Below are 14,266 nucleotides of genomic sequence, written 5' to 3' on the forward strand. Positions count from 1 at the left end.
CTGGCTCATAATCGACGAGAGCATGAAGAACACATCTCCAGAGAGGCTGCGTTCCGATGGCCCCACAGAGCTCTGATTGGGTAGCATTCCCACTTCTAGGAACTCACTTCCTCCCCCACATGGGGTGTGCCTTTGTCTCCTTCTAGACACCCATGCTCAGCTGTGGGCTTTTCACACACTGTGCACTGCTCTCCCTCTGCAGTGAAAGGCTCACTGCCTCTCTTCCTCTAAGTCTTGGAAGGGTGCTGGGACCCCCGGAGCAGGGGTCTGTGTTTTGCTTGACAGGGAACATCATCAGCTGGGTGACTCGTCGAGGTGAGGGGTACTCTGGTTACGGTTCTAACAGCCCATGTATCCACATGAGGGTTGCCCGAGGGGCTCTTCCAGGCTTTCTGGTCCCTCCTGGCCTAATACCTCAAAGTCTCTCACTGAGGCCCTCTTCCCACCCCATCTGCAGGCCTTAGCCTCCAGGACTAGAGTCCCCACCTACACTGGAGCAGATGCCAGGAGCTCTTTGAAATCCTGAGTCTGGGACTGGGTATTCCAACAGCAACTCCTTGGGTGCGGATCTTGGAAAGGCCTCTTCAAAACTGTCTCGGCCAGGGCCCTGACGACAGGCTCTGCTTCAGTGGAGGTTTGCAGGACGCCAAAAACATCTCCAGTGCTCCAGGAGGGGCAGCCAATGGAAGCTGCGGCTGAGACCCCTCCCACTCCCCACCATGGGCATCCGGGTCTCCTGCCTCCCTCCCCCCTGGCATGCCTGGCACAGAAGTGAGGACCTGGCGGCTGGCTTCAGGGTCTGCAGAACCCTCTCCGTCTGCCTTGTGGTTCCCAAACGGAGCCTCAGCCCATCCAAAGATGGCCTGGAGACAGCTGCTTCTCGCCTGCTGTCTCTCAGCTGCTGTGCTCCTCACTAGTGAGTATGGGGAGGCTCCAGGTTGCGCTGGTGTTAGATGAGGCTGCTCGGGTGGCCCAGGTGGAAAGGGGGTGCTTACTGTGCAGATGACTGTGTCTGGTGTGTGTGTGTGTGTGTGTGTGTGTGTGTGTGTGTGTGTGTGTGCATAACAATAGAACACAGAGAAAACAGCTTGCCTGCTGGTTTCCTGGGGAGACTGCTCTATGGCTGGTATGTGAGGGACCTGGGACCCCACCCTGGGGCTGGGCAAGACACAGTGCCTAGGAAGAACTGTCCCAGCCCAGCTCAGGGTGAAGGTTCCCCTTGGGGTGCTGCAGCCCTCATGCTGTGCTCTCCCACAGCGCTGCAGGAGGGCGCTGGTGCAGCGGTGGGCACCCAGCAGGAGGCAGGACAAGACGTTTGGGAAGGTGAGTGCAAGGGCCACCCCGGGGTGCAGGGCTACTGAGGTGCCCCGGTGAGCCCATGCCGCTCGTGACCGGCCTCTCTCGAGTTTCAGATGTAGAACAGAAGATCTTCATGCAGGAATCAGATGCTTCAAATTTCCTCAAGAGGCGCGGCAAGCGGTCCCCAAAATCCCAAGATGAGGTCAACGGTAAGGATGCTGGAGGCCTGCCTTATGCTCCCCCCTCCAGTTCTTTCTGTCCCAGTGGGCTGGGCTGTGGGGCAGCAAGGGACCCAGGAGGGCTCAAACTGGGCCATTGGGTATCAAAGTGACAGCAGCTCTGAATTAGAAATTACACGTCCTCGATGGCAGGTCACGTCTTCAACTACACCGTCAGGGTAGGGAACAGAAAGGACAGTGGCACATCAAATGCACTTAATAGAGCTGAGATGCATCCCAATTTTGGAGAAGTTTAAAACGTTAAGGAGAAATAAGTTCTAGTCAAGAGGAAACATGGCATCTCAGTGTGTGCTTTTTGGCCTATAGAACAGTGCCTCGCATGCGAGAGCAACAGCATTGCAAGGAGAGGGCACCTGGGAATAGGGGCTGGGACTCTGGGTCTGGTGACAGCTGTGCTAAGTGGCCTTGGCCACTTCCTCCCCTCTGGGCCTATGTTTCCTTATTTATAAGCCCCTGAAATTGTGGTACTCAGCTGGCAGTGTTTTGTTTTTTTAAAATTTTGTATCTAATACATTTGGAAGGCTTTTGAGCTTGGAATGTGTCTCCTCAGTCTGAAGTAGGTCCTGGTGTCCCTGCCTGGCAGAGACCCTCATTTCCATGACCTGCTGACCCTTGAAGGCATTTGAGTTTCCTGCCCTTGAACTAGATTCTTCCAAGGACTCTGAGCTCTGTCTCCAAGTCTATGGCTTGATCATTACTTGTGTGTCTGAATAAACTCTTTGTTTCCCTCGGCACACTCAGCAAGGTAACTTGCTCGGTATAAATAACAGGACTGTTTTCAAATAATGAAAATGCTTGGAGATGAAATTCCCCCCCCCCCCCCCCCCCGACAACTGAGTAAATATTAGCCACACTGGGAAAACCTCCAGGCCTCCTACAACTTGAGATTTAGAAGTTAACAAATGTCAAGAAACACTGAAAGGGCTGTGATGGATGGAGCCCGGGCAGTTCTTGATGGAAATCAGAGAAGCAACGTCCTGGCAAATTTTTAGCAGGGAGCAGGAGTGAATTCAGGACAGGAGAATAGTTTCCATCCTCATCAGCTGGTTCAGAACCACAAAGGGCATGGGAAGTCAGAGGCCCCTCACCCCAAACAGAAGCTCTGTGCATCGGTCGTGGGGCGTCTAGGACAGGCTGAACACGCAAAGTGCACCTGAGCTCACTTGCTGTCACTTGGCCGACTCCGTGCACGGGAGAGCCCGAACATGTCTCAGGGTGGGTAAAAGGCATGTGACACTGATAGACTGGAATTCGGAACCAGGAAAAAGGCATCTGACATCGCGAAGCTTCTGGGGAAAGACGCAGGGTTCTTTTAGCATGAGGAGGAACTAATCCCTTCCTAAGAAGGGACACCCACAGTGCACCGGATGCGGTGTCGACGTGGCACTTTGTCCCAAATGTTGTTGGACATTGCTGAGTCAGAGGTCTCATCTGTGGCGGCTCCAAAAAGGCAATGTGGGAAGACGATTTCTTTTTTGAAGTACATAGGAATGGCAAATGCTTCTTTAGGATTGGTGATGTCTCCTTAAGGCCTTGCTTCCTAGACTCCAAACCCCTTCCTTCCCATCCTCAGTGGCTTTCTGGTACCTGGAGCACACTGGGGCTCAAGGTGGGTCAAAAGGAAGACGGTGCCATGACAGGAATGTTCTGGGCCAAGGGGTGGAGTGTGGGTACCTGGGGCTCTGGCTTGTCCCAAGCTGTACCCCAACTGTATGACTTCGATTAGGTCACTGTACCTCTGTGAGCCTCAATTCCCTCCTAAGAATTGTATGAATGTTGGGCAAGGGTCGGGGGAGGCTTGGGAAAGGAAATTCCTTCCACCAGGCTCAAGAGTCCCACAATTATGTGGATAAAGGCACAAGTGTGGGGAAAACATGGGATTTACCCAAGGAAATCTGCATGGAGACCAAGTCATAGTTAACGTGATTTTTAATCTGAGTTCAACAATAATAATATAATATAATGTAATATATTATAAATAACTGCAGCATGTTAGTCCCCCCTCTTTGATGTGATCGTGCCAGAGGGGTGTGAGGTGTCCTTCAGGGTCCAGTACTTCCTGCACCAGACACAGCCTTCCTGATGTTGTGGATTTGTCCAGATGAAGCCCAGTTAAATTTTTTTTTTAATGTTTATTTTTGAGAGAGAAGCACAGAGTGTGAGCAGGGGAGGGACAGAGACAGAGGGAGACACAGAATCCGAAGCAGGCTCCAGGTTCTGAGCTGTCAGCACAGAGCCCAACGTGGGGCTCGGACTCCCGGACCGCGAAATCATGACCTGAGCCGAAGTCAGACGCTTAACTGACTGAGCCCCCAGGCGCCCCAAGTTGAAGCCCAGTTAAAAGAAGTATCTTGATACTAAGAGAGCTCTCGATAACTTCCTCCAGACAACCAGAGTCGTCACACCAAAGCGGTCAAGATTTAAGGGTAGAAGTGGATGAACCTGGAAACTATTTTACACCTAAAAATCTATAATCTTGAATGGTTTTTTCAGGCTACTTTCAAGTGTGAAGTGTGGCGAGGTGTGATGTGCTAGTTCAGGTGGGGATTCCCACTGGGGCTCAAGGGGCTACTGGTGTAGCAGCCGCATAGAAGTGGACCTCCAATTTTATCATGTAGAAGTAAGAGTTCTCTGGCTTCCAGCAGAGCAAGAGAAGCCCAAAAAGGAAGCCACATTCCATCATGGTATGCCACCTCCAGTTCGGTAGAAGAGTCATTAAGGCCAACCCACACAAAGGGAGGGAATTGCCTAAGGAAATGGATAGCAAGGATCATCTAAGATTTCCCTAACTCATGGCATGATTGTGCCCTGTGTACGCTTCTATCACAGCAACCACTAGGCATGACTTAAAAAAAGATTTTTTTTAAAATGTTTTATTCATTTTTTGAGACAGACACAGAGCGTGAGCAGGGAAGGGACAGAGAGAGGGACACAGAATCCCAAGCAGGCTCCACCTGTCAGTGCAGAACCTGATGTGGGGCTCAAACTCACGAACCGTGAGATGATGACCTGAGCTGTAGTCGAACACTGAATGGACTGAGCTACCCAGGTGACCTTGGGCATCACTTATTGTTATTTCTTTCTCCTTATCTGAACTACTGGCCCCTAAAGTCGAGGGACACAACCTTTCTTACTTGCCTTTTTAATCTCAGTGCCTAACACACATTTTGGCTGTGACAGGTGCTCAAAGATGTTGAGTGGATTTGAAGGTATGAATGCGAAATTGACTTTAAGTTGACGACTCCCTCCTGATTTTTGATCACAGGATTCCTAGTTTCTAACTGGCCCAGGACACTTGGATGCAACATTAATTTTATGAGTGATTGCTTTTCTCACTTGCAGAATGGCATGGTTGGAGAGGGTGAGTTCCTGGGCCCCTCAAGTTTTAAAGTTTGCGCCAGGAGTCAACCGTCTTAGAGAAACCGCCATCCTTCTCCCTCTCAAACAACCCCTCCCAACCAGGTTAAGTTTCTCAGGCAAAACAATTAGTGTTCCCCTAAATGCGTGCGGCTGCCCCCATTCTTGGAGGCAACTCTCGCCTCTTGCCCTTTCCCAGCGGAGAACAGGCAGAAGCTGCGGGCCAATGAGCTGCGGAGAGAGTACTACGAGGAACAAAGGAACGAGTTTGAGAACTTCGTGGAGGAGCAAAATCATGGTAAGAGCTCTTCAGCCAGGGTCGTTGGGGAAGTGGGCCTTTGTGGGAAAATCAAAAGTTGCCTCCATGTCTCCCTCAATTTAAATGTTAATTTATTTTATTTTGAGAGAGAGTGCACAGGCAGGGGAGGGGCAGAGAGGGAGAATCCCAAGCAGGCTCTGTGCCTTCAGCACAGAGCTCGACCCAGGGCTTAATCTCACGAACTGTGAGCCGAATGCAAGAGTCAGATGCTTAACTGACTGAGCCACGCAGGTGCCCCATCCCTAAATTTTAATTAGAGGAGGGAGGGAAGAGAGGCTCTTTCAGTTCACATCTTTGGGAGTCTTGAAGGAAGAAAGGCACACGCATGGCTGTAGACCTTGAGAAGGCGAGGAGAGGATACAACACGTAGGTTTCCACTGGCTCAGGGAATGTTCAGCTGATTCTATTTTCTACTCTTACGTGGGAATCACTGTGTTCTCTTAGCGGCTACACCTAGTGGCTTAGCTCGGGTACACGTGGGTTATACCTTTCAAGTACCTTGGATTCACATCAATACAACAGCTCTAGGAACCACTCATTCTGGAAAACCAAGCCCTTCATTTACCTATTCACTCTGATCAGTATTTTATTTGATGGCTGTAAGCAAACCAGGAAACCTGACCTCAGAAAGCAACTCACCCATCGTGTTGGACACACCATACATTTTGTGTTCTGCTTGTGTCCTATGCAGTTGCTGTTCATATCTTTTCTAGGCTTTGGCCTTTGCCTCAGTCTCTTCTTATCAGGCAATCGGCATACTTTATTCCCTCCATTAGCCCTCGGGCAGATGGGACTCCTACCTCCCTCAGGAAATGTTGATTTCATCAAGTCCTCCATGGAGGCAGCTGGGTATGGGCATGGGCAGAAGGAGGTTCTGTCTTTGAATCAGTCTCCCATGGGGTGGGATTTGACTTTGCATCTATTAAGCATACCCAAGTGGTACCCGGAGCAAAAATGTGTAGGAACATTTAATAGGCCTGACTGGCTGGCCAGAGTGTGTCGGTTTGAGTCTTTCCTCAATCATTAAGATGGAAATGCTCCTGATGCACTTGAGCTTGGACACAAGGCCCCAGGTTAGATGACCTTTGCTAGAGAAAGTCAGTGATTTCAGTTCTGAAGTTGTGGTCCTCCTGGCTTGTATGCTCTAGTGGATTTGTATGCTCTAGTGGATTTGCCCTTTTATGGCATCTCTTAGGAAAAGGATACAATCAACAGGCTGCAGGCCATGCCCACTGCCTCGCAGGTGGCCCCTGAGGTATTGGGCTTGGATCCTGCCAAATCAAGCTTTCCTGGTAACGTCAAGACCAAGTTCAGGCTGTCTCGACTCAGAGGGAAATATTTCTGTTGGATATGTGTTTACCTTGGTGAACAGTTGGGAGAGGCATTTAAAAAATGAGCATATGGCCTGCAAAATTCCTTCAGTTTTTTGTTTTGTTTTTTTAGCACTTTATTTTGTACATTTTTAATGTTTCAGGTCCAAATCCCTCGCATCTGGGTGGAGAACACTCACTGTTTTCCCTTTCACGATGAGTTAGGGTGAGGGGCCAGGCACTCCGGGATGACAAGTCCTCTACTAAAGGCAGAGGAGACAGTGATCAGGGGCCTCAGGCCTGTGGGGACTGTAGTGACGGAGCTGTGATTACTGGCGGAGCACTTGCTCTGTCGGGCACTGTTCTGAACCCTCCAACCCTGACAACCAGCCTCTCAGGCCTTAATAACTTGTTTTTTAAACACTCAGGCTTAGAAAGGATCCCTAAATATCCAAGGTGCCATAGCTAGTCAGGGATTTGAACGAAGGTGTTTTGCCAGCAAAGCAACGTTCTTATAAATGAAGGAGGATCACGTGTGGAGAGGTCTCAAGGACTCACTTTGATCTAGGAATTGGCCCGTGTGGACAGATGGAGTGAGGAGAGAAAAGAGAGCACCTCCACCCCCCAAACCCAGGAGAGGTCTTCTCAGAGCTTGATAAAGGAAGGAGGCAAGGAGGTGAAGCGGGTCCAGCCTGCCTGAGAGTGAGCAGGTGAGCGTCGCAGGAAGTGAAACTCATTTCTGTTTTCCTCCTCTTCCCTTGCTTCTGCCCCAGAGCACCGAGTCCTGCGTGGGGGCCGGGCTGGTAAGACCTCTACCCTGAGCGGGGGGCGCGTTCCAAGCCCTACACTCTCCTCAGTCAGGACCTTAGTTTTTCAGTTGGCTATCTTGATGTGACAGCATCACCTGTCTCAGAATAACTGCCAGTTGAGGTTTACCTCCCACCCCTTAAAAGCAAATGCTGAGGGGGGCGCCTGGGTAGTTCAGTCGGTTGGGCGTCCGACTTCGGCTCAGGTCATGATCTCGCAGTTCGTGGGTTCAAGCCCTGCGTTGGGCTCTGTGCTGACAGCCTGGAGCCTGGAGCCTGCTTCGGATTCTGTGTCTCCCTCTCTCTCTGCCCCTCCCCCGTTCATGCTCTGTCTCTCTCTGTCTCAAAAATAAATAAACGTTAAAAAAAAAAAAAAGCAAATGCTGAGGAACTACTATGGGTAAAGGAAAGGACTTGGATTTTCAAAGGAGGAAGTTTAGGCGGGTGGTCTGAGAGTGATTTCTGGACCAGAGTGACCTTCCTGAGAGGCTGAGAACCCCATCTCCAAGGCCCATCAGCACATCTAAGACACCGGACCTATTCTGTTGTGGTGCCTGGCTGCACCTCTACTCAAAACCACCATCTTTACAAGGCAAAGATGCCTCTGAGTTCTGCCTCTGAAAGTGCCAGAGTAAACAGTGTGCTGAGCCCCTACTTCTAAGGTCTGCATGGCAGCACAGATCTGCTTCCACCTTCAAAGCCAGAAGCCTGGGTCAGGCCATCTGGAGTTGGCTGTGTGACAGCTGACTTGGCTGAAGATGTTCAACCACATGTGGTTCCCTGCACAAAAGTCACATTGTTTGGGTCTTTGGGTCTTTACCAGGGAGGCCTTCCCTCTGTCGAAGTGTAATGGGGCGAGAAGAGTTTGGCACGACCTGGAGAAAAAAACAACTTCTATGTCAAAATCACGCCCTCAAGAGCCTTTTACTTTGAAAAATTTCATTCATATGGAAAAGTATATATATTTCTTGGTTACCCCCACGTAACCATCACCCAGAATTAGCAATGATCAAATTTCCCCACACTTTGCTTCATCCATGCCCTTTTCTGGTTGGTTTTTAAAACATAATGTTGGGGGCACCTGGGTGCCTCGGTCAGTTAAGTGTCAGACTCTTGATCTCGGCTCAGGTCATGATCTTTCGGTTTTGTGAGTTCGAGCCCCACATCGGGCTCTGTGCTGACAGTGTGGAGCCTGCTTAGGATTCTGTCTCCCACTCTACCGCACTCCTGTTTGCTATCTCTCTCTCAAGATAAATAAACTTAAAAAAGCAAAATTAAAAAAAAACAAAAACACAACACATGAAGTTTTAAAGCCTGATGAAAAAAATTCCTTATAATGTCATTGCTTGAAGTTGACAATCATTGCCTTCCATGATTTTTTTCGACCATAAAGCCCATCATCTCTTTTCATTATTCCTGGGTTATCTTTGTACTTTGTTTCTTACTTGTTATTTCTTTGAGCCAATTTCTGGTGAAGGCTGTCCCCCCCCTTGGTGATTACGTACGGGAAGGGGCACTGAACCAACACATAGACCTTTGACTGGCTCTCCTGGCCTCCAGCTCTTTCACCTGCCTGGGCTTGGCTCTCATCTCCACCAGTGAGGCTTTTGGACTCACTGTTCCCTCACGTCTTTCACTTCAGATCTTCTGTCACCAGTGCACCCAGGCACAGTTTGTTCAGGTCACCACAGGGTAGGCAGTTTGGATTGATGGCTGACAAGAGCTTGGTGGCTCTCCTGAGGTCAGAGTGCTCTCCGTACTAACATGACGACCTCACCTCTGTTCCCCAGAACAGGAAGAGAGAAGCCGGGAAGCTATTGAGCAATGGCGCCAGTGGCATTACGACGGCCTGCATCCATCATATCTCTATAACCGCCACCACATCTGACCTCATTTTGACAGAGCAGGAAGATGGAGCTTGAAACTCACAAACCTACCCCAGGTGTCTGACCAACGCCTCCACACCAGCAGGCCCCTTCACAGGGTCTCAACTGGGGGGGCTCCTGGGCGGGGGGGCTGCCGTGGTAAACACACAGGCCTTTTGTTCTGATGTTTTAAGATGCCCTGGCTTTTGCTTCTTTGCAGATGATTTTCTGAGGTGAGCAAACACCTGCGGGGCCTCCTGGCACCGAACCTTCAGTGACGTCCCCTTATTTAGCCACTGTTCCCACAGTTAAGACTCCTGTCCTGTAGAACAATGAGAAGGGTCGCAATAAAGACGACAGATGACGTGTTCGCTTACGGCTTAGAAATAAAATCGCTGAGTCAACACTGTATCATCTTGTAAAACCTCACACGGAGCCGAGTGACACACGTCCCCCCTCATTGACTTGGGCTTTTGAAAGCCTGATCTCCAGGAGTGCTGCTCGCTAGTTTCTTGTCTCGGCAGTCACGCAAATGCAAGAGAGATGCCAACACAACTGGTTAGGTTAGACCCTTCTCTGGGATGGTTACTGAGCCCAGGGGCTTCCTCGTATCTCCGAAGAGACACAAGGTTCAACTGTGGTTTCCTAATTGCATCCATCAGAAGCCAGGGTTACAGCAAGACCGGCTGTGGCCAAAACTATAAAGGAGCTGAAATTTAGCATCGGGGGTCACCTCACTCTTCTGCCTTGTGCCCAGGTTACTTCAGGGCTGCCATAACAACGCGCAACAAACTGGGTGGCTTTAAAAAGTAACAATTTATTCTCTTACAGGTCTGGAGGCTAGAGGTCCCAATTCAAGGTGTCTGCAGAGCCGTGTTCCCTCCCTCTCTTTACGGGAGGATCCTGCCTTGCCTGCTGCAGCTTCTGGCGGCTCCAGGGCCTCCTTGGCTTGTGGCTGTGTCACTCCAATATCTGCACCTGTTGTCATGGGGTCTCTGTGTCTCTCTTCTCTTCTTGATATAACTTTTTTAAAAAGAAGTCCATTTATTTTGAGAGCAAGCGAGCACGAGGGCAGGGGAGGGGGAGGAGAGAATCCCAAGCAGGCTCCTCACTGTCAGAGTGAGCCCGATGTGGGGCTTGAACCCCCGAACCGCGAGATCATGACCTGAACCAACATCAAGAGTTGGATGCTTAACTGACTGAGTCACCCAGGGGCCCCTTAAGTTTTTTTTTTTTAAATCTTAAGATCAGGAGTCACATGCTTTATCTTCTTATTAGGACACCAGGCACACAATTCAGCTCCTACCAGTGCCCCTTTCTTCTCCTCTCAACCACTCTGCTTCCTGCCCCGGACTCAGCATCTACCCCACTTCATCCTTGCTTCCAACCACCTTCAGGAATCCCACACTAAGAACACAAAACCACCAAGAACAAGAGCAGCAGGCAGTGGAGTCACAGTAGATTAGAAAATACAAAGGACACCTGTCCCCACCCCTGAGCCCTCTGCTCCCCCAGAGACGTGGGTCCCTGGCCAGCTAGTCGAGCCTGCTTCTGAGGATCCCAGGGCAGCACAGGGGGACTTTGTTTAAGGAAAAGCTGCTCAACGGTGGTACAATACTCCATCAGAGGTGGGGTGAGATCAGGACAGTTTTGTAATGAATGCATGTATTTTTAAGTAATCTTTTAATATTTATTTATTTTTGAGACAGAGAGAGACAGTGTGAGCAGGAGAGGGGCAGAGAGAGAGGGAGACACAGAATCTGAAGCAGGCTCCAGGCTCTGAGCTGTCAGCACAGAGCCCGATGCGGGGCTCGAACTCACGAACCGTGAGATCATGACCTGAGCCGAAGTCGGACGCTTAACTGGCCTAGCCAGCCACGCGCCCCTTTAAGTAATCTTTTAAAAGACTGATAAAATCTAGTGATTAAGAAATTGGGCATTTTCCAAATCACCTCGTCAGCCCTGTGTTTTCTTACAAAAACTCCAAGCAGGAGCGAAACTGGCCTTCAGAAGCCAAGAAGGGCACCGGGCAAACCCTGTCATTAAATGCTGTTACATGGGCAGGTGGGATGGAGAAGTTGTTCTCTTCTCAGGAGTGTGGGGATTCACCCTTTGGAGACTCAGGTTTGGGACACAAGTCCCAGCACAACCAAAGCCCAAGCAGTGCCCAATTTTTCAGCGGCGTGACGAGCTTCTGATGAATGAACATGCCTTGAGGACTGGCAGCTGAGCCTTCGGAATAATCGGATTACGCTCTTTAGGAAATCGCCGAGGCGTGTGCTTGTGTGCTGTGCTACCAACACACCCCTTTGCTGTCTGTGGGATCAAATTAGAATGCTTCCAAAAGGAAATCAGGAGGGTAATGAAAACTCCTCAGAACTGGAAAAACATGCACAAAATGTTCAACTGAAAACTGCCATTTCACCACTTAAAATGTTCTTTACACTTTTGCTGCTTCTTACCCAATCTCCCCCTACCCCCTGCCCTCAGCGCCCCGGATCTTTTCTTTTCTCTTTTTTTTTTAAACAAGACATTTCTACTAGGAAATTATTTCATTTACAATAGGTGCTCAATGTAGCAAATTCAAGCAGCACAGATATCCATGACACATGGGGAACCTGGCTGGCTCAGTCGGTAGAGCGTGGGACCCTTGACCTCAGGCTTGTGGGTTCAAGCCCCTCAGTGGGTGTAGAGATTACTTAAAGATAAAATATTAAGAAAGAAAGAAATCCAGTACACAGGAGGAGTTTTGCCTTCTTGCCTCTCTAATTCAAGGTAAGCCCTGTCAGTCGTTTGGGGTGCATCCTTCCATTTTTTAAAAAATTTATTTGAGACAGAGAGAGAGAGAGAAAGAGAGAGAGAGAGAGACAGGGACAGGTGTGCATGAGTCGGGAGGAACAGGGGACAGAGAGAGAATCCCAGGAAGGCTCAGCACACTGTCACTGAGGAGCCCGAAGTGGGGCTCTACCTCCGGAGCTGTGAGATCATGACCTGAGCCGAAATCAAGACGCTTAACTGACTGAGCCACCCAGGCACCCCTCCTTCCACTTTTTCTGTCTCTTCTCACACACGTACTTCATTCTTTAAAAGGCAACAGAACACGTGATTGCGCAAACCCAGCTCACCCCACATCCAGTGCAGAAATGAGACACTTAGCAGATCTTGGCCACACAGAACTGGCTGAGACCGGAAGTTGAGCCCTGAAAGCTCCCTCTTTCTAACCCGAGTATTTGCCTTGACCCAGCGGCTCATTATTATGTCGTCACGGGCATGTTCCTTGCTTCTTTCCAGAAGCAAGGAGAAGCATCACGGAACAGGATTCTTTTACCGGAAGCCTCTTCGTGGTGGAGCTGGTGAGGCTCCATCCGGTCCCAGCTCACTTCTGTGAGGTAACGGCTACTCAGGGGATTGTCTGTGTGCCTCAGTTTTCCTTCAATAAGCCCTATTTTATATTTCTATCACATGGCCCCCACGGCGGGGGTGGGGGGGGCTGTTTGTGTGTGTCTTTGCTCCCTCTCCACATAGTGAACATGCTAGACTTTATTCACCCATTCCTCTATTCTCAAGGCAGATTTCTGGAAACGAAATGCTAAGTCGTGACTTACACACGTTAAACTGGATAAATAAGATTTCTCTTCAAAGAGGTTATGTACTTTCCATCACTGGATGGACACCTTTGCCAACGTTTCTTAAACCAAGCAAACTGAGGATACTGGCGGAAAGGTCGGGAAGGGGGAACTCTTTCATGATCCACTAGCCATGTGCCCCCTCAGACTGCAAATGTCACCTTCCACTCTAGTGTCCACATCACACTTCCCCAGGTTATTAGTGCACACTCCGTCTACAGGAGACACACATTTCCACCAGCCGCCCCTCTGCCCTCAGCCCGTTTTCTCCTTCAGACGCCTGCTCTTCTCTGCAGCCTTCGCTGAAAGTACCAGCAGCTTTAAATGAGAACGTGATCGCACTGGAAAAAACTGGTATAAAGTAAAAACTTTGCAGACGCCTCAGTATTTCATCACTATTTTTACTTATCACCAAAGGAGACAGATTATTTGAGAAGGGATATTTCAAAGTTTCCAAACATAAATCTCAACAGAAAGGAATGGAGTTTTGCTGTCTGCCTGCCGTCTCACATCCCTGATCTAGTAATCTCTACACCCAATGTGGGGCTCAAACTCACGACCCCAAGGTCAAGAGTCGCATGCTCTTCCGACTGAGCCGGCCAGGCGCCCCCGCCCGTCTCTGGTCTAAACTGGAGAAACAGCCGGCCTTAGTGGGACAAAGGTCAGAGCTGTTCCGCTCTGGATTACTGGGCAGGAGAGGCACAGTGGGGCCCGTGTGCACTCCGGGAGCCTTGGCGGAGCTGGCCGGAGACACCCCTGCCCCAGTCTTGCTCTAGCAGGAGGGGCTCCGCGTTAGTACCTGATCCCACACCTGGATACATTCTCATGGAGGAGCAGTTCCTGCCTGTCTTTAGCTGGGCCACCAGGTGAAGCAAGAGATGGTCAACCAGCTGGCTGGGCTTGACAGCTGGGCACAAGCAGCGCAAGCTTGGCTGACCGCCAGCTCTGATCCCGAGGCAGGCCCGCCGGCTGTGGGGCCAGGGGCGCCGGAGAGCTTGCACTTTACCCACATGAAACTGCCGTCTGTTGGTCAGATCCAGTCTCTGAACTTTTATGTTGGTAACCCTGGGTTAATGAGGAAGATGTGTGTGCTTGCACATCCAGTTGTGCAACAGAGAAAAAGCAAAGCACTGCGGTCCACCTTAGCCAGGAAAATGGAGCGACATTTTGGCTCGTCTTGGTAATAACACATGTGCCCTCTGGTGAGAGCTAGCAACCAGGTGGCTGGCAGCTGATGGACTCTGCCTCGCGGCCAGACCCGCAGCCACCCATGCCTGCAGAAAAGAACACTTAGTTCATACAAAGGTGAAAAATCAACAATGGTCTGGGTGAGGGTCCAGTTTGAAAGAACAAAACAGCTTGTCCTTGTCAAAGGTTATGCTGGGCATGTTGGCTCTAGATAAAGCACTCTGGCGGAAATCAGAAATCTATTACCTCGTTTTACC

At 50.0% G+C, this 14,266-nt stretch overlaps 2 protein-coding genes across 8 annotated transcripts in view; one reads left to right on the forward strand and one right to left on the reverse strand.

The window, feature by feature from the left end:
* Positions 1–14,266, reverse strand: part of MCM10 (minichromosome maintenance 10 replication initiation factor) — a 108,504-nt gene that overhangs the window by 54,340 nt on the left and 39,898 nt on the right. Inside the window, exon 21 of one of the 6 annotated variants that reach the window (XM_053894621.1) lies at positions 9,993–10,205. The exons of 3 other annotated variants lie outside the window; for them this stretch is intronic. The gene's annotated coding sequence lies outside the window, so the exon portion shown is untranslated. Of the gene's footprint in view, positions 1–9,992; positions 10,219–14,266 lie in introns of those variants that run through there. 2 more of the 6 variants (XM_053894619.1, XM_053894617.1) reach the window with 2 other exon arrangements.
* On the forward strand, positions 559–9,606 carry UCMA (upper zone of growth plate and cartilage matrix associated). Of its 2 annotated transcripts, XR_002083215.2 has the most exons (6): positions 559–916; positions 1,258–1,323; positions 1,413–1,508; positions 5,095–5,193; positions 9,121–9,272; positions 9,416–9,606. XR_002083215.2 is itself a non-coding variant. In XM_019460762.2 (5 exons), the coding sequence occupies exons 1-5, from the start codon at positions 757–759 to the stop codon at positions 9,216–9,218; spliced, it is 519 nt and encodes a 172-aa protein (XP_019316307.1). In that variant the 5' UTR covers positions 561–756; the 3' UTR covers positions 9,219–9,606. The 2 variants fall into 2 exon arrangements, 1 of the variants encoding a protein (XP_019316307.1); XM_019460762.2 differs by having other exon boundaries at positions 561–916; positions 9,121–9,606.

The sequence above is a fragment of the Panthera pardus genome, unplaced genomic scaffold (genome assembly GCF_024362965.1).
Source record: "Panthera pardus isolate Hobbes unplaced genomic scaffold, ASM2436296v1 HiC_scaffold_6, whole genome shotgun sequence".
In the NCBI taxonomy this organism is placed as follows: domain Eukaryota; kingdom Metazoa; phylum Chordata; class Mammalia; order Carnivora; family Felidae; genus Panthera; species Panthera pardus.